At 47.1% G+C, this 19,253-nt stretch overlaps 7 protein-coding genes across 7 annotated transcripts; 4 read left to right on the top strand and 3 right to left on the bottom strand. All coding sequences in view use genetic code 12, as the record gives it.

Moving 5' to 3' along the window:
• Positions 1-1,317: 1,317 nt before the first annotated feature.
• Positions 1,318-2,295, top strand: LODBEIA_P59880 (uncharacterized protein; the record flags this gene model as incomplete). The annotated part of the gene is made up of 1 exon (XM_066976380.1): positions 1,318-2,295. The coding sequence occupies one exon, from the start codon at positions 1,318-1,320 to the stop codon at positions 2,293-2,295; it is 978 nt and encodes a 325-aa protein (XP_066832926.1).
• A 2,853-nt stretch (positions 2,296-5,148) lies between these two features.
• Positions 5,149-5,659, top strand: LODBEIA_P59870 (uncharacterized protein; the record flags this gene model as incomplete). The annotated part of the gene is made up of 2 exons (XM_066976379.1): positions 5,149-5,217; positions 5,279-5,659. The coding sequence occupies 2 exons, from the start codon at positions 5,149-5,151 to the stop codon at positions 5,657-5,659; spliced, it is 450 nt and encodes a 149-aa protein (XP_066832925.1).
• Positions 5,660-6,074: 415 nt separating this feature from the next.
• On the bottom strand, positions 6,075-6,854 carry LODBEIA_P59860 (uncharacterized protein; the record flags this gene model as incomplete). The annotated part of the gene is made up of 1 exon (XM_066976378.1): positions 6,075-6,854. The coding sequence occupies one exon, from the start codon at positions 6,852-6,854 to the stop codon at positions 6,075-6,077; it is 780 nt and encodes a 259-aa protein (XP_066832924.1).
• An 888-nt stretch (positions 6,855-7,742) lies between these two features.
• On the top strand, positions 7,743-8,438 carry LODBEIA_P59850 (uncharacterized protein; the record flags this gene model as incomplete). The annotated part of the gene is made up of 1 exon (XM_066976377.1): positions 7,743-8,438. The coding sequence occupies one exon, from the start codon at positions 7,743-7,745 to the stop codon at positions 8,436-8,438; it is 696 nt and encodes a 231-aa protein (XP_066832923.1).
• A 707-nt stretch (positions 8,439-9,145) lies between these two features.
• Positions 9,146-12,556, top strand: LODBEIA_P59840 (uncharacterized protein; the record flags this gene model as incomplete). The annotated part of the gene is made up of 1 exon (XM_066976376.1): positions 9,146-12,556. One exon carries the CDS (start codon positions 9,146-9,148, stop codon positions 12,554-12,556), a length of 3,411 nt encoding a protein of 1,136 aa, XP_066832922.1.
• Positions 12,557-12,838: 282 nt separating this feature from the next.
• LODBEIA_P59830 (uncharacterized protein) lies at positions 12,839-13,717 on the bottom strand (the record flags this gene model as incomplete). The annotated part of the gene is made up of 1 exon (XM_066976375.1): positions 12,839-13,717. One exon carries the CDS (start codon positions 13,715-13,717, stop codon positions 12,839-12,841), a length of 879 nt encoding a protein of 292 aa, XP_066832921.1.
• A 1,816-nt stretch (positions 13,718-15,533) lies between these two features.
• LODBEIA_P59820 (uncharacterized protein) lies at positions 15,534-16,448 on the bottom strand (the record flags this gene model as incomplete). Its single annotated transcript, XM_066976374.1, has 1 exon — positions 15,534-16,448. The coding sequence occupies one exon, from the start codon at positions 16,446-16,448 to the stop codon at positions 15,534-15,536; it is 915 nt and encodes a 304-aa protein (XP_066832920.1).
• Positions 16,449-19,253: the final 2,805 nt, after the last annotated feature.

Genomic DNA, 19,253 nt, shown 5'->3' with positions numbered 1-19,253 from the left:
TGTAACTATTAGTCCGAATGCGCGGTCCACCTCTCGGCTTTCCCACCAGAACAATCCGAGCAACGTTAAATCCGCGTCCAGGCCGGCCACAGCCGGCCGGCTCGCGGCCCCTTGTGCTCTCCTCGCTCTCTTGCTTCTTTCTGCCAACTCGTGTCACCTCGGTAGAAGGACCAGCGTCATTACGCTCCCCCCTTCACCAGTCAGTGGTTGGTTCGGTTATATAACGCGATTGTCATGCCTCCCCCCGAGAAAGTTAAGGTTAGACAGCGTTGGGCCACCCGCGATAAAAGTCATGAGTTTTTTTTTTCCCCCAAAGAATCCATGTTTCGAAGAAAACCTCTCGGATATTAGCCACGCTTTAAACTACATTTCAGTTGCAGACGTCGTGAGCACCGGGGGCTGTTTTTCAGTACTGCGAATAGAAAGACGCGCAGCGAGCAGCTCTTCGGTTCGACGTGTCTGGGTAAAGGGTAAAGGTGGTGACGGTAAAAGCTAAAAGCTGTGCGTTCTCCATATCTGTTAACTCCATACAGGAGCTAGTGTACCCTTGTAGAAACACCATATCCAGGGGATCAGAAAAGAAAAGAGAAAAAATGGAGCATTCTACTGTCTTCTTCATCTACCTCTGGGGATAGGAGAGCTGAAGTATCAGAGAAACAGCTCCATTTATCTATCCTAGCTGTGCGAGAGAGCAAGGCTTCCTCTGAGGAAAGCTTCTTCTAAGGGCTGTCAAGGACCCTATGACGTCGTGGAAGTGTCTTAGAATCGGCGGATGGTTGTAGGTCTTGCTCCCGGCAGAAGCTAGAACGATATCAGTGGTGGTTTGGTGCTTTGGGTGGTGGGTTGGTGGTGGCTGAGATCTAGAACCGCAATGGATGGAGTTATATTTGCTTTTTTTTTTTCCGCCCGATTCCCGTCTTTGTGGCGTATGGCCGGATTCTTAGGTCCGTGCTTAGTGAGAGCCAGCGGCCGGAGGATGTGTCATCTAGTAGGACGCTCGCTAAATATAGGGGATTAGTATTGGATACGCACATGTATAAATAAGATGGGAATCTCCTTTTTGCTAGCATATTGTCCACTTTTGGCAACCACTTTTCAAGGATTATATCTATCCAGTAGTTATCACATCCGATTCCAGTTATCAGGGACAACCGCACTGTCGAAAGGATTCGAGATTCGGCAAGTTTTCCTCAGTGATTCCCGTCTTCAGCCTGTCTCTTTTTTTTTGCAGCAGAAATTGGAAATTTGAAGGGAAAAAAGAGGGTTTGATCTTTTTTTTTTTTACAACCAAATTGTTCATTTAGCCTCACCATGTCCATGTCATTTGCTCAGACGTATATCTTGGCTAGCAAGGTGAGAGCCAAGCTCACGAAGGAGGCTGCGTCGCCCAAGGCCAGTTTGAGGAACTTGGTGACCCAGGCCAACATGTTGGACAACTTGATGGACTACATCAGCGAGGAGACGGAAAAGAGAACCAGGAGGGACCAGGAGCAGCGTGAGAAGAGACGGGTGTCGTTTAGCGAGCCCGATGGTCACAAGCCCAGAGTTTCCAGCGGGTTATCTGCTTCGCCTAGCTACAAGACGTCGATTGTTGAATACGAAATCGACTCGGATTCAGACGACGACGACGACGACGAGGATGTAGCAGATGGAGATGACGACGAGTATAAAGATGACGAGGTTCACCAGCTCAGCGGGGTCATATTTGACCAGAGCTCGAGCCTGAAAAACTACAACCACATTCCACACATGAGTTCCGAGGAAGCAGATGACGATGACACAGAATCGGACTCGGATTCAGACTCAGCAAGTTCAATGTACTCGAGCTCAGATAACGACTCAGACGACTACTACATCTACTCTGACGAGGAAGACGAAAGCGCCGGCGACAAGATCCCAAGGTCTTTCAGCATACCGGCTTCTCCCTCCTACAGAGAACTCCCCACTTTAAACGTCACCATGAACTCGATTGCTGAAGAAGAAGAAGCAGACGCAGAAGAAGAAGAAGAAGAGGAAATCTTCAGCGAGGCAGAAGTATCTGACGACGACACAATAACTGGCGACGACCTTGAAGGCCACATGCCAGAGTTATCCAGAACCCACTCACTAACCGACGATGACGAAGCCGAAACTTTGGTTGATCACGAAATTGTCTCGCCCAACCAAGACAGCAAGCGTCTAGTCAAGTTGGTGAGCTTGCACACTAGAGACGACGAACCATCGCATCACAACCATCAATATTACGTGCCTGGACTATTCAGACACGACAACGTCGCAATCGAACATGTATACTAGAGAAACTGTTTTGGTCTGTTTGTTTTGTTGTTTTGTTGCTGTTGTATTTTTCCCGAATCTGCTACGACTTTCTAATGCTGACGATTTTAATGTGCCCTACTTTTACGGAGGAGGGGGGCAAAGTGCTAACGATATTCATTCATTAACTATTTTTTTTTTCAATTCTTGCTCATAGATTTTTTATAGAACTATACCTTCAATTTAACGTTGAACTTAAACTTAATGTGGTTTATTACTATGCTAGTTTGGACATGTCTATGGGGGTTCTCTTTGATTCCAACCGGTCCCATCTTGTGACGAAACTAAAGCTCTCCCTTTTCATAACCCCCTTTTTTTGCCAGCCACCAAAGAAAACTTTTTTCCTTCGAAGCGCAAACTCGATGATGTCAACTGCGCAACCTAAACCCACCAAGCAAGCGCAACCCACCCACATACCCATGCACATACTATCCACCGTCCATCCACACCCACAGTGCGCAAAAGTACAGTCGTCACGTCAACATTACGTCTCGAGCAAGCATAACCTTTTGAAGGAAAAAGATTTTTTTCAGCACCTTCGGATCTCTTCAGTGTAAATTTCGGATTGTTCAGATACCTGTCAATATCAAAATACGGTGTTGAAAAATTTAGCCTTGCCGATCCGAGAATCCGGACATCATGCGAGGGCAGACATCCGCAGCTTTCACTCCTAAAAATCGCATTTTGCTCGGATTGTGCATGTGACTAATTTTACCAAACCGATAAAATTTGCAATTTCCCATTAGGGAGGGAAACTTTTTAGATGAGATGGAGAAAAGCAGCTACAAAAGGAAAGCGCAAATCACCTCAATTATTCAAGCGTTGCGTCTATCGTATTTGCACTCACGTGGAAAATCGAACTGGAAATGGGAAAATGTTCGGGGTGTCGTTATATCCACCTCTCGCTGAGGAGCCACTCGCTCGCGAGTCATGGAGTCCACAAATTAAGAGGGGGGCTTAATCTTTGAGATGTGTGTTTCGAGCCACTCGCTCGCGAACGTGCCGTCCGGAGAGCCATACACTCACGCGGTGGCATGTTGTATGTGTTCTATAGTGCCCTCACCCCACGTAAGAAACCCGCGTTCGCTATCTTTGCGAGAGGAAGAATCGCTACAACTTGGTTGGATTCCACGCTGACGCAGGTGAGGTTCTAAAATTGAAAAATCAGGCAACTTGATTTGGCCAAGGTGCGCAGCGGGGAAGAGAGGTCGATGCATTCAACTAAATGGGCATGATGGAGCAAGATGGCCGCGTCAAAGTCGGCTTTAAAACCAAAAAAGAAAATGTAGAATATCTATTTATCATGCCGAGGTGTGGCATAGGTGAGGGCTCATGTGCTTTTCCAGAAAGATGCCGATTTCAACGGGCGTGTCCTCGTGTTTTTCACGTGCTAACCAGGTATCTGCTGTATCTCAGCGACTCTGATATGAGGGGGGGGGGGGGGGGGAAAGGTGATGAGGGTCAGGAATATTCAAAACGCAATAGGAATAGGGAGGGGACCCTTGCAAAAATGAATAGTCTCGGCAACGGCGAGTGATTTGATTCGTTACCGAAACAAGCAGTTCAGTTTTCAGTTTTTACCACCACAACCACCACCAGCTAAACACCAACCATGCAAAATAATGAGATGATAATTTATGAAGATTAAAACGCTGTGCCTGATTCATACCTCCTGTCAACATTTTGTCGTATTTTTTTGTCTCATTTGATCTCTCGGTGCTATTTATTTAGATCCGATTTTGTGCAAGGTTATTCTTTACCCCACATTTTTTGCAGCTTCGGCGGTTTCATTTTGGCGGCGGTAAAAAGATGAGTCGAGACGCTGGCGGTGGTTTAACTTTGAGGTTAAAATACAGGTCATGGACTTTGGATGGAAATGCAGTGACCACCCCCACCTCTTTGAGTCTCTGCTTTAAAAAAAAAAGGGGGAAACGGGAGGGGGGCAATAAGTGACGGTGGCCCGGACTCTGGAATTGGGGTCCAAGGAGTTCTTAGCTTTGGAATCAAGTGAGTTGAAAAGGTCAAGGACGTGACTCCTGTATTCAGACACGTCGTCGGTTCATACGCACCGTGTTCGATCCACTTCAAATGATCCTGCTCGCGAAATAAAAGAAGAATACCAGGTGAGCTCCCATCGGGGTTACATGTATCTACAAAGACAAGATGGATTGGTATCCTCTCTCTCTATCTCTCTCATCAAGGATTTAAGATAGGGCATAAACCTGCGTTAATACCACGATTTCCAGAGAAACTTCATTTGGAAAGACTAGTTCCCATTTGAAGAATGTGCTTTACTCGTCGGAATCAAACACCTGGACACACCCGAGCGAGTCCGTGGTGGGTTCAGTAGCTGAAATGTATCAACGGTGTACCCGTTCTTGACGCTGAAATTTTCCACCGGGAAAGTTCCTTTGACATCCGATCCGATTTGCAAATGAAAAAAAAGGCAGTTCAAGAAGCAAGCTTCACCTTTTTCACGGACTCGTTCCGTCTTGACGCCAAAAATTTTACCCACGACTCTGGTTCGGTCGGGGCTTTGGATAGTAAAACAGCCTTTCAACCTTCGGTCAAGCGTATCCCTCACGTCCAATCTCCTCCACTCTATCTCTACTTAATTCTGGATTCTGAATGGTAATACCGGACCGAGACACGGGGAGGGGAGGTGGCAGTTTTACTGAAGAGGCAAACGTGGGGCTGTATGCCGGAAGTTATTTCACTCTACAAAAATAGATCCAGAATCCATCGCTACTACTACAACAACAACATCAACGACAACTCGATCAAGAAACAGTGGAGTGTAATGCAACCACCCTCTTCTCACCAACATCGAGAACCATGCCATCCTTATTCCAAGTTCCCAAGCGACTAACACTAGCAAACAAAGGCTCGGTAGCTAGAGACCACGTACGTCCACCCCAACATCCTCCACCCTCGACCACACCGTACTAACTTCGACTTACTTCAGTTGGCAAACGAGAGAACGCTCCTATCATGGACGAGGACATCGCTTACGTTCCTCACGTTCGGCGTGGGCTTCATGCAATTTTTCCGTCTCGAGCAAAAAACCCAATGCTCAGACCTTGCCCAGCCCCTACCTCCGCTGGCGTCGCTTTACGACCACGACGTCACCAGCAGCGTGATTGCGCTATGCCGGCCCATTGGCGCAATGTGCGTCATCATGGGCATCTTGACCTTGATCTTTGGCGGCGTGCGCTTCTTCCACGTCCAGCTGATGTTGTTGAATGACCAGTTCCCCATTTCGCGGTTTGCTGTGGTGGTGCTAATTTTGATCAATTTGGCGATTTTGATCTTGCTTTTGGTGTTGAATTTCAAGCTTAGTTTATAGAGTGGGTGCAGTGCGTGTTTTGATTTCATGGGGTTATCATGCACGGCTGAGACTTGAACCGGGCTCTGATTTTCAACGATGCGATATCGAGACGACCACGAGAGGAGCTAGAGAGACCAAAAAAAATAGAAGAAACAAAAACTCTTGTTCTTTTCGAAGATGAAGGTTTTCTTTTATTTATACCTTTCCCGATGATAGTGGCTGTGAAGGTTCAGTGCAGACAACCTAGTCTAGGGCTGGTGTCTTCGTTGCATTATTCCACTAAATGACTCAATCGGTCGTCAACTTCAAGGAAAACAGCACTAGTCCAATGCGGAATACGAGCTTGCTGCTAGGGGCCGGTACTAACCCCCCCCCCCCCCCCCACCTTCTTCCTTTTTTCTAAACTGCTTCCATAGGTTCATCAATCACACGGTTACACGGCAACTTTGCTGACACCGGCAGCCAACTTTGATTCCTCACTCAAATCGCTCTCTCCATCTTCTTCCTCTTCCTTACCAGCTAAACCCTTCTCGAAAATCTCCTTACCGGTCAATCTACCCGCATGCATCTCCAATTTCTTTTGCTCGTCCTTTTTCTCAAACTCCATCTCGAGTCTAAATTTGCTTCTCCAAGCCAGCCAACTTTCCTTGGTGACTTTGGTGCCTTGGAACTTGAGCTGCTCCAACTTCTCCCTCTCACTGCGCTTTCTCTCAAACGCCTTGTTCGCGGCATCTAATTTCTGCTGAAATAGCGTTTCTGCTTCATCTTTCAAAACGCTCACTAGTGTGAATATCGAGGGCATGCCGATGCTTAACTCGGCTTCCTCATTCAACTTCGCTAGAAGCTTCTTGAAATCTTCGCGCTCAAACTCAATAGTTTCTGCCATGTGCAACGCCAATTTCGTGTTTTTGCTGTCTTCATCCTCATCGTCTTCCTCGTCGTTGTCGTTGTCATAATCCTCGCCGTTGTCGTACTCGTCGCCATCGCCTCCGGCTCGTGGCTCCGTTTCTTCTATGTGCAAATTGGGCACTACCTCGGGGTATGTAGGCGGATACTGCACGGTTAGCAATAGCCAGTGTGGTTTTTCACTTGGCAAGTCCAAGTTTAAGCTGATTTGAAAGTGCGTTTGCGAGTCATTGAGGATTTCTAGCTCATCGGGGTATATCGACTGCAAGATCTCGATTTCTTGGGCTTGCTCCTCGGCTGGATCCATCTTTTAACCCTGAACGGCTTCTCCTGCTAGACTTACTGGCGGCCGCAACTCTGGTTGACTCGGTGGGTGGGAGGCTGATGGGCAATGAAAACCATCACCAGAGTGTTTTCAAGAATGAGCCGGCGCTACCAGATGGATAATCCACCACACGATGACCTGCAAAGCGATTGCCAAACAGTCCGACGAAAGGCCAAAAGCAGCTCGTCTTGGAGGATATCAATAAGCAAAGTCACGGGTAGGGTCTTTTTCAAGAACTGAAATCTAAAAGAGGCGTATTTTTTTTTATGCCAGCGCAGAAATGGCGTCTGCAAAAGAACCAGACACGCCATGGCAAGTGTAGCCGAAAAGTGTTCCAGCTTGGTCTACGGCTTGCTCAAAGAGACAGCAAACAGGACAGACAGAACAGCAGCTCTTACCAGCGCTTCTCTGGAGCAATATCTCCGAACCCCCACCTCTCCAATGGTCTACATCTCACCAGTTTCTGGCTGTTGGGATAGGTCTGGCAACTGAAGAATCGACGGAGAGGGAAAAAAAATGAGCCAGAAAATTTGTTTCAGCTATCAACCAAACCAGACTTCCACCAAAGAAACACGGCCAGGATAATAATCACGAGATAGAAACACACACAACCCAGCAACCCCCCGGTTTTCTATACCCTCGCTGACCTAAGCTGACTCAACCTGCTCGAGGCGACATCTCCAAGAGCTCGTGCGGAAACCTTTTCTCATCTACAAGCGTCATTATTTGGTATTGTCATTTCCTTGCCCTAGGCCTTTTATCCCGTCAATTTTCCGCTTCTTGGTACTTGGAAAGAGAGGAGTATCAACAGCTTCGAGTTTTCAAATAGCCTCCAAAGCGAAATAGTCTCCAACTAGCGCTTTTGCAAAGATGAGGACAGGGTTCCCTTCAAATACAGAGATCAAGGACTTTGGATATCCGCAGTCGCACCCGCTACATCTAGCGACCTCTTTGAGAAGCTCGTATCAGTCATGCTCGGAGGAGTGCAACACGTCGGACGACACTTCAACTACATCTTCCTCGACGTCGTCCAAGTCGCGACGTCGGCAAAAAGCAGGCACTTTCTACGGAGGAGGAGAACAACATCAAGAAGATGACGACGAAGAAGAGGAGGAAGAGGAAGACTACGACGAGGATTGCCTTGTCAACGACGAAATAAACTGTAAAGCGCGCGCCATATTTGACTTTCACGCGGAAAACGACAACGAAATCGCCCTAGTCGAGGGCCAGATAATATGGATCAGCTACCGGCACGGCCAAGGCTGGCTAGTGGCCGAGGATCCCACCACGGGAGAAAATGGCTTGGTCCCCGAGGAGTACGTTGAGCTATTTGGGCTGGAGAATAACGACGACTTGCCCAAGCCGTTCCTACCGGAGATTTTCCGCTCGCATATAAGGGAAAACGATGATGCCGACTGGGTGGATACTGATGGAAGTGGCGACGATTATTCGTTTGACGAGTCTGAGTCCGATAGAAATAAAGTGCTGGACTCGGTGAACCAGAGCAAAGTGGGAGACGGTGCCGTGGATCGACTAGCTGCTCGATTGACCACTACTGATCTATGACTAGGGGAAAACAAAAGAAAAAAGAACTGCAATCAGCAAACAACAAGAACCCCACGACATGACTCCGTGATTGGAATACAAACAGACCCCTACCTCCTTCCTCCTTCCTCCAAACCTTTACAGCTGACATTAGTTTTTTGTTATTTTTCCCATTTCATGTTGGACCTGTCAACAGTATGGTAACCATTTAAATATCCTAACGATATTACGATCAAGATAGTAATTTTCTATTTGCGAGTCCTACTCTTTCCGTCTCCGTCTCCGCCTCCGCATCCCCCCCCCCCCCTGTCCCGTGTATTTGGAGTGTTTTGGCACCCTCTAACCTTCATCATCACTGGTATGACGTATCCGACCCCACCTCATCGAGCATCGAGGATCCCAAAAGAACGCGCAAAATCAAACCTCTAAAAAAAAATCGAGAAGCCTCTTCACGAATTCAGGTTTACCACAGGGATTAACCACAAGTCTTTGCCTCACGAAACTCAAGCACACTTGCCTTACCAGCCTCTAGATTGTTATATATACATATACATATACTCGATGTTCCTATGACACTGCGACAGCAACCCAGCTTTCTAGTATGGAATGCCTCTGCGAGTCTCAACAAGAGCGGATCCACAACCAACCTGAATGCCAACGGGAAGGGCCCCAGGAAGAGGAAACAGAACGGTCCTATTTTCCGAACACAAGAGTGGAACGGAGAGAAAATGACCGTGACGAACCTTCCTGGAAAAAGTCAAAGGAAGCCACCCTCTGAGCAACGGAAGAAACCAAAGCCAGTGGTTGCTCCCTCGATTGCACAAGGCATGAAGCTGCAACCAGAGGGCACCGTGTCCGCCTATGTGCCCGATATCGTGGACGCCACCGAGCCCACCGTTCCCATGCAGGCCACTGAACCTCCCTCGTCTGGCAGCAGCGGTCCAGGACAGACTACAGGACAGGGATGGGTGAATGTAAACCGGGTCCAATATGAAAAACTGCACCCCAAAAGTCATAGCGCGAATGAGACATCGCTGAAGGTGAGCGAGCTGGAGATACAACAGAGAAGGGGTGAAAGGCTTAGGAATGCGAGGTCGCACAAAGATCTCGAGAATCCAAGAGAAAGAGACGAAATGCGACGGCAGGGCACCCACCCAATGAGCAACAATCATGCGATGAGCAACAATTATGGGACTCTTGGAGGCGGGGGATACACCAAAGAGGTGGATTTGTCAAATGGAAATGCATTCGCGAATCATTTTCCGTACACAGCCGCGCCTCCCATGAAGCAGGGGAAACAATTGCATAATAATGGGCACGAAATCAACGTGGAGACAGCCTTGACGAACTTGAGTCTCAACGACCATGTCGGTTCGACCAGGGGAGGCTCAGCCGTCCTTCAAAGCTCGCGGCTCCCACCACATGCCAACCAAGCTGAGCCAAAGAAGCTTCAGCTGGTTGAACAAGATCAATCTCGTGGTAAACACCAGAATGTGGCTGATGATGCAGATGTGTACGACCCGAGCCTTATGGACGTGTGGGCGGGGAAGCCACAAACGAGTGGACCACATGGCAATGCAATAGAGTCAAATCCAAATAATGTGCCCCTGGTTAATGTTGAACAAAATGTCCGACCGACACATGCAGAGAACCAAAGTTCAAAGTCGCTGATGCCCGTCGAGCAAAATGCTGCTTCTACTGCGTCATCAACAGTCGACAAAGTCAACAAGTTCGCCTCATTAGACAGCGAGAACAGACCTTTATTTAGAAGAAGACGGCTAAGATCTTTGCTGGGTTTTCCAACAAGTATACCAACGAGTCTCACCACTAAAGCTTCTTCACCACCACGACCGTCTCATGATTATGGCGCTAGCATCATGACACCAAGAGCTAAACGCAGGTCATATAGCTTGCTGCAGCTTCCACCTCGAACTCCCCGAAGACGGAGTGTGAGTGGCGCCCATACCACTCCAACGAAACCAAGACGCGCTTCACATGAGCTTCTAATGCGGATGCGCTCAGGTGAATTCAACCTGCGTATGCAACTAACTTCAGAGCCTCGTATCTCGCCGACGTTGACGTCGACGAGGGAGCGCGACATGGGGAAAGAGCAGCGGCTGCTTTCAACTGAGATCAATGGTACGACCTCTGGTTTGGATAACGTACCTCCGCCTGCGATGACGGTTTCAAAACTTCATTCAGTGATACCATCACCCCAAAAGTCCAACTTACAGCACCCCTCTTCTGATGCGCAATCAATCAATTCTGGCGAACAATTCTCAAATGCGCCAAACGGCAGTTTGACTAAAGTGAAACTGGCTCCTACGAGGCCTCATACTTCGTTCGACCCGATTGGCACTCTGGAATTTCAAACTAATCTTCCGGTAAGCAACAACAACATACCAAATGGACTGCAGCTGGACCATCTCGGGCCCTCACAAAATGCCTCAAATTTCACGTCGCAACTTCCCAACGGTGACTCCTTCAACTCCTCACAGCAGCAACCGGATGATCAAAATAATGACTTGACTTTTGTTACAATTGTCTCCGATGATTACTTGAAAACGCGCAAAACTAGACATTCTGAAATTGTACCATCGAAAACCACGTTCACGAAGCGAGACGTAACTCAATACCAAAAGCGCCATACAATCGATCCCAATCCCCGCTACTTTGCTTTCTACAACCGGTTTGTTCACGATGCATTCAATCCGGCTCAAGTTGAATCTAGCGATAAGCTCTCGGCGCTGAAGATAAGTTTCGACGGCTCATATAGCATTGACGACGACAGCAGGCCAGGTCAAGTCTGGACGGTTTGGGATAAAGAAATGTTTTTCAATTTACTTGCCAGGTACAGCATACACCAAGTCGATTTGATTGCATCTCAAATGGCCAAAAATGAATTGGAAGTGTTGACTTATTATAACTTGCTCAAATCTCAATTGAAAAAATTGAAAAATGGAGAATGGAAACAGCATGCCGAGGGAAGTAAGCCTAGTTTGAAAAAGAGGAGACGTGGGTTGGTTAAATACGAGGATATGCCCATTGCTTACGAGATGCTGCCGTTTTTCGTCAAGTATGAAGATGAACAAAGTGAAGCTGTGGAAAAGAGATTAGATGAAGACCGAATGGAAAAGTTGGAAGAGATGGGTGAAGAAGAGTACATTCGACAGCTAACGCGCACCGGCATGGACGAAGCATCAGCTGTAATTGATCGCACCGACTTGGATGTCGATGATCAATCCTTTGCCATGCTTGAAAATCTAGTACGAGATGTAACGAGACGGATATTGCTTGATGTTATCGTTACCGACTTGAAGCAAGAAGTTGGATTTGGAGCCGATGGCAAGAGTTTAAAAGCACATAACGCCATCACAGTAGCCCAAATCCGAGCCAGTTACCAGCGATTAGAATTGAAACCGCGCAAGTACCCTTCCAAGTTTACCATCAAGTACCGGGCCAAGTACCAAAAGCCCCAGCATGGCAAGTGGGATCAATTCGCCGCGCCTCCCGTGATTGACTACTCGAAACTCGACCCACCCAAAGCAAGTGCATCGCCGCTGGTGATGACGATCCACGACCTCAAACGAAACCAACAGCGCAAGAGGAAAAGATCACCCGAGTTGGAAGAAGAGCTCGTGGTTGAAGAAACGGCACGACTAGAGCGCCTCGATGAAGCTCAGCTGCGATGCTATCAGCGTGGCTTACTCAATTTGCTTTCGCCGGGTGATCGCGAGACCACGGACTGGGATCAGCGCAAGGCCAACATTTGGTATTTTCAGGTTGAAAAAGAAAGAGCAAAGGCGATGAGATACGGTAAGGAACGCGGTGCTGATGTTATTGACGTTGGCGAAGAAGAAGGAGAAGGAGAAGGAGAAGACGAAGAAGAAGAAGAGGAGGAGAAGTGTGAGGAGTGTTTGCCTAGCCGCAAGCTCAGAAAAGCCATACGGAGGTTCAGATATGAATATGCGTCGTATGGCAGTGACGAGGATGACGACAACTTGGTTGTGTACGCTAAGAAAGACACGCGAGATCCGCAACGCCAATTGAACAGTAACGGAAGTGGGAGTGAAGCGAGTGGAGATGAGGATGATGTGCATCTGGATTCGGATGTGTCAGAGTCCGAGCATGGAGAGTAAGCTCCAATTTAGACGATAACCCCCCCCCCCGTTTTCCCCAGGGCACTTACGATATAAACTATTTGTAACTAGCATCAATGCATTTTTCTGAGATACTCTTTTTCCTCAGAACCGGTCCTGGTTTGGGGCAATTTGAACCCAAAGAGCAGGGTCCAGAGGGTTGTCGCGTGCCATGCTAGCTCGAAGGTATAAGTAATAATAATAGTACAATTATTTCTCATTTCACTCTAGTTTATCTAAATTACAACATCATTAGCCAGGCAGTAGTTCGGTTTACGTTCTCTACTCGACCAAGGTAGTAGTAGTAGCAACGATTTCCCTGACGTCCAAAGTAGCAATTAAAATACAAGTAAGAAGCAATACCCAGTTGGCCATCCCAAACCCAAATCTTGGTCCCTTCCGATCGACATCTGGCGCAACTAGCTCACCTTCCTTTGTCTGCATCTCCAAATCATCCACCTCTCGCTCTAGTTCTAGCTCTAGCTCCAGCTCTAGCTCCAGCTCCTCGTCATCACGGCAACACCTCAACTCAAACAAAATCATAATCCACAAACAGTACAACTTAATCAGCATCTGGCAAAACAGCAACGCCAACCCCGCCAAGTCATCCAGATACGAGACTTCGCCCACGATCAAGAAATTGAAACTGAGCACAATCTTCAACAAATTATCATTCAAGCTCCTCCAAACGTGAACCATCCCCACACGATTTTTCCGCGCCTCATGGGCGCACAAGATGTATATGATCATAAGCTGGATCAAGACCGAGATGCGCATATCCCAGCTCACGTATGGTCTCGGGAACATCATTAGGAACCACGACGCTACATTGCCCCATGTGCACATCGCTACTTCCATTATGACGCTAGTGGAGGTCTGCGTGAAGCGCGATATGAAGAGCACGGTGACGCAGTGCGAGATGACGTCCTTGATGAGATCCTCGCGTGGTATACCCGTGGGGTAAGGTTTCATCGTGGTGGTGAAAGTGGGGAGTGCCGTGATTTGCGGTAAGTACCCCACTAATGTTGGGAAGTGGGTGGAGGCTAGGATCGCCAAGATGACGACGCATGAGATTATCGGGCTGTTGATGCCGTTCACGAGGTATCGCTCGATGAAACGGATGTATTTCGCGCGTCGCATGGCTCGAGATGGGGCTCGCATGCGCTGGGTGGGGGACAAGCTGGCGGGTATGGGCATTGTTTGATGGCATTCAATATGCTTCTTCAGCCACGGGGGACCAGTATCCATATCTGAGGAAAGTGAAATGAAAAAAAAAGGAAAAAGGAACCACGAAGAAGAAGAAGTCGTGGAATATTTGTGGAAACTGTAACCAATGGAAACGAAAGTGATTAATAAAGTTTAGGTTCAGGTGAGGACTTGACGTGGTTCTATCTCGTGCTCATCTCACTTGGCCCCCGTTCCCCGATCTCGTGTTGCCAAATTATCCTTTTGGATTCGTATTGGTTACATTGCAACACACGAGGGGGGGTCCTGCTTCAGCCGCCAGATGTGTGGCTCCGGATGCTGCACGTGTGCTCAGGGGGTGGTGGGTTGGAAAAGGGAAAATTGTCGCACACCACGCTCACATGCACTTATTTTGTATCTTTCTTCACCACGTTCGAGCTCGATACAGACTGATAGACGGCGGTAAGGTGTGGGGTGTCATACTACCAGACACATGTCCAGATATACAACTGTGGAGGAGAGGGGTCCCTGATGGCTGGGTCCCTAGTGGTGGGGGGTGAGCAAAAATGTCGCTGCAATGTCGTCTTTTTGTCGCAGCCGAGTTTCTCCGAGGCGCAAAATTTCGCAAAAATTTTTTACGACGTATTTTTTTTGCCCCGCAGCTGTTTTGTGACACAAACCCGAGATGGCCACCTTCAACGGGTCCCACTCCGGCCACCTTCAAGAGCCCGGTCAAGTCAGCCAGAGTATTCTCTTGGGGACAAGAAACTCCAAGCTGAGACGCTCTACCACTGGGAACGGAGAGAAGAGTTGAGAGTCTCTCGGCTCCCTACGTTTATCAAACTTAGCCTGTTTTTTCTTTACGAAGCCACTTAAGCGGCATGGCATGCAGCCAAATGCACCATAGCTTCCACTAGATTGAAACCTCGAACGGTGGGAACTGGAGCTGGTTACTTTTTGAAATATGCCCCCCCCCCCCTACACTCCTATGTTTTGCGCTTTTCTTTTCTATTTCAAAACTGAGCATCGCGTCCTGAGTGGGGGTACACACCTAACACCGACTTTCCTAACCTGGTTAGTCCTAATACTGTGGGACGTCCCCAGTTGCGAAACTTTCCTTCCCCAAAAAGAAAGCAACTGAACAAGTCCCAGATGGGTCAACGGGGCACTTTTTGAGCTTTCCACATCCCGCAATCCGAGAGATTCGCTGACATGGTTAGATGAAAATGAGCGAGAGGGGAAACCCCAACCTGTCCTAGTCTCTATCTTGACGAGTATCTGAATTTTAGCATCGAGAATCACCGGCTCGTAATTGCTCCACCAATGGTTACGAAGTAGCTCAGGTTTGCCAGATTAGACATCACCTAACCTATTTTCGCCTTCGGATGGGGGTGGTAGTGGTGAGTGTAGCATGGGTACGCCTGTATGCTCGTGGGCTTAAATTTTAAGCCCTTGCGCCCACGCGAGTACACGAAAATCAGCAAATCACGAAATTACGAGATTTGGGTAAATGGTGAGTGGTTTCGATTCGATTGAAGATGGCTCGATGGGGTATTTTTGTCCAGCTTGGGATCATATCTCGACTCCAATGGGGACCAGTCATCAATTGTCGATAATCAGTTGTTTTAAAAACTTCCCTGGGTTCTTTTTGATCGGCCTTTCTGGCCGTGGCCGTGGCGATGGCTATTGATGAACTGCAACTGCCCGCTGTGCAGGGATACGCTCCAAATACAGGCAAAGTTTCCAATTTCCAGTTTCCCATCTCTCTAACAAACATAGTAAATTTCTCTCTCTAAATCATCTTATAAACGTCAACGCCAATCATGGCGCAAGATACAAATACCATCAACCAGTTCTTAAACAGGGTATACCTCATCCATCTCTTGACCTGAGCCATCGTCGTCATCATCAGCATCTGTTCGTCTGTCTCTCCCTCCGCCGTCATCTTCTTCTCTAAATCCTCGTCTAGTTGCACCTCCAGTGTTGGTGCCAGCCCCAAATTCGGCCTCTGCAAGTAGAACTGACAATTATCAACAATCTCCATTCCCAGGTCGCAGTAATTGATACTGATCAACTCGTAAACGACAAACTGATAAATCAAGTAAAACTTGAACGAAAAGCACGCCAACTTGAAACATAACCCCATCAATCCAATCGAGCCAAGCCCGTCATCATAGTAATTTATAAATAAAAACGAATTGCTAATGAAAAAGGGCAAGAGATTGTTATTGCACTCCAGTAACGCCCTCGTCCATTCTTGAGCTGCATGGTGCCACATCGAAGTGACGAAAATGACAAACGGCAACAAGATCTGCAAGATGATGAATATCTGGATCGAGCTGGGGTAGACGGGGTATAGCGTGGTCATGAGGTAGCAGCACGATGCAATTTGAATGAGCAAAAAGACAACTTCGCTAACCAACTTGGCTAGCGGGGGCACAAGCTTGTGGTTGTGGGCAAACTTGAACTGAAACCGGCATATGAATATCAAGTTGATGATATTGGAAACCAAGTCATACGCATAGTCTTCTTTCGCAGTGGTTGTGGTGGTGCTCAGATTCTGCACTAACTGGTAATATGTAAATGAAATGATGATGGTTGACGAATAAATCGGGTTGTGGAGTATGTTACATAGGTAGTAGTCGACTAGATGGATATATTTATCGTACTGGATGGTGATGCCCCTGGGTGAGCTCTTGAATGTCATTTTTTTGGGGTCCTTTGGTGTCCTTTTGGAGTTTTGGTGGTTGGCTGGTTGGAAGGTGGAAGTTGGAGTCGGAAGGGGGTTTCTCTAAATTACAAAATTGCGCACGTGGGTGCGAAGTGAGATGTGCCGGTGGGTGACTGATTGCGCACGGTATCTGCAAGAATATCAACAGATGAATACCGAGGGCGTCGAAGCGAAAATAGACTCCTCTGGTGGGCAACTGAAGGTATATATACGTGAAAAATATCTATCCAAGTATATATACGAATATGAATATATGAGTAGACTGACCTCGTAAAGAAGAGAAGCGCCTCGTAAAGAAGAGAAGCGGTTGGCGTTTTTTTTTTTTTTTAAAGATGGCAGTTGAAATACTCTGCAAATGGAGATGGCTATCTTCGGGGTGTTTACTCCTGCGAGCATATTATAGCAGGAGGGGCATCGACAAGCAACCTCGAGTTGGGTGATGCTTTAGCTACGATTATGGTTATGCTTATGACTACAGCTATAGGGTAGCCAGCCGCATCCCCCATTCCTTCTTCTTTCTTCCTCATCTTCTATTTCTGCTTAGACTGGACGTGATGCATCTACAGTTGCTCCCACACCCTTACACACGTGCATGTCTCTTTCTGTTTGCTGGAAAGTCCAACGTCGGTGTTATAATTTGCAATTTATTATTTGTCTTGATGGTTCCGCTTTATTTTTCTTTTTTCTTGAGCCACAGGGCCTCATCCACCAGTCCACCATTCTTTCCACGTTGTGGCTCACAAGAGCTATCCTGCTATCCAAGGGTCCCTTCCAAGTTGACAAGGGCATCGAAGTAGCAACAGCAATAACTTCACTTTCTTTTCCTTCGTTTTTTTCTTTTCCTTCGTTTTTTCTTTTTCTTAATTTCTATTTTTTGTTCCTGATCACAGTTCCCGATAGAAGCATTGGTGGAAAATTTCTTTGCTTAACAGGCGGCGTTTTCTTTTTTTGTCTTGTCGTTTCTGTTGTTACCCTCCGAGTTGAAATCCATCTTGAGATGCCGGGCCGTAGCATTACAGTTGCCGCATCGAACTATAAATTTCTGTTTGAACTCAGTTAATGTAAAGCCGACACCCCACGCCGGGTTGGTGATGCGCGTTTCACACACACTCTCTCTCTTTGCCCGTGGGATCTATCATTCAATAGCTGAGTTTTACTGACTTTTCATCAATTGCAAAAAACAGGCCAGACTAGACTAAACTAAACGGAATGAGACTGTATAGCTTTGGTTTCAAAAAAACATTGACAAGTGTTCATGCCTCGAGAGAATCATCAATTTTTGCAGTCCCGTCCACACACAACACGCCCCGCCCTTCGAAGTTTAAAAACTCAACTTTCAAGACTCTGTTGAAAAAAAGTGTAGAGCCGGGAACGGCAGAAACATGTTAAGGCTAGGACCCAGATGGGAGACGTGATGGCACACTAGATTAACACTCACGACACAACCCCCGCCAATCAAAAGCCCCATAATTTTTAAGGGGTAGCAAATCCACCACCCGTTAAAATTAAAACTTTTTGCAGCCGAAAAATAAAATAGCGGTGGTTGTGAGTCGCTGGGGGAGACGATGGCTGTTATTATATACTTGCCTCGTCACAGGCACTTGAATGCTGGAGTTTTCAAACGCTGGCTCAAAAGGTTGAATTTGTGCTGGTGCAAGCTAAAGAGATGACCATAAAGCTTGGTCTGACTATTGGGGCTGTCTGAGTAGTTTAGACTACTGTACGTTGAAGTTTCTCTCAAATTTAGCGTCAAATCTCACATAACACCAGGAAAGTGTGGTTTTTTATAGTTGACGTATGTTGGCTTGAAAATGAAGCCAATTGTTCTTGAAATTTGTTACAACTGAGCTTTTGCATAGCGTGAGAGCTGTATCTTTTTCTCCTAAGAGGAGTTACAATTGCTAACCAAAAAAGTTCCATGTAATCCATGGATATTGCGCGTTTGATGTATGAGCAACACTCGAGCTTGTAAAGGTAGATGGGACAGAGAGATGGGTGATTCTTAGATTTGTCCCGCGTAGAAGACCCCACGGTTAGCCCAGAATGGGACAATCTGCAAGAGAAGAAAACAAGTTGAAAAATCTCCGCTACAGTTTGTCCCGAGAGACCCGGTTAAAGAAGTAGCAAATGGAAAAACCATTGCTTTTGGAGAGAGTACACCAAACTCATACTCGCTTGTTTCGCTTTCTAACCAGGCCAAACCTTCAGGCACACCCAAAAGAGTTTGCACCACCGAGATCCACCTCATTTACGGATATAATGGTATAATGGCAAAAGCTCTCTTTCCAGTGTACCTGGCCTGATGAGTGCATCACAATCGATTCCCTTTCCTGGTCTGTATTGGTTTTTAATTACAAGCAACGGCAGAATAAAAGAAAAAGAGTCCATTGTGAGGCGATCTCCCTTGCAGACACAGTACAATATAGCCCTGGTCGAAAAGAAAGAAAAAAAAAAGCCTCCGTGTTGTTCTTGGTCAAAAAGTGGAAGTCACGGGGGTGTTTGTACGCGGGATTGGGCAAAAATTTGGCGTTTGGCGTTTGGCGTTTGGCGTTTTTTTTTAATTGGGCGGTGGTGGTGGTGCTGCAGCTGCAAACGAGAAATTGCACAACAATCACCAACAACAACATAAACAACAACAACAACAAACTACAGCAAACTACAGCAGCCGGAAACGTAGAGGCAGAGTTTTGGATAGAGTTAAAGGCAGGATAGACGCATCTCGAACCCTATCCGTGCTGCAGCAAACCGGGGCGAATAAATATAAAACCAACTGCCCTCCTT

This window comes from Lodderomyces beijingensis (genome assembly GCF_963989305.1).
Source record: "Lodderomyces beijingensis strain CBS 14171 genome assembly, chromosome: 8".
NCBI classification, from domain to species: Eukaryota; Fungi; Ascomycota; class Pichiomycetes; order Serinales; family Debaryomycetaceae; genus Lodderomyces; species Lodderomyces beijingensis.
This window is presented reverse-complemented; position numbering and strand designations above follow the sequence as displayed.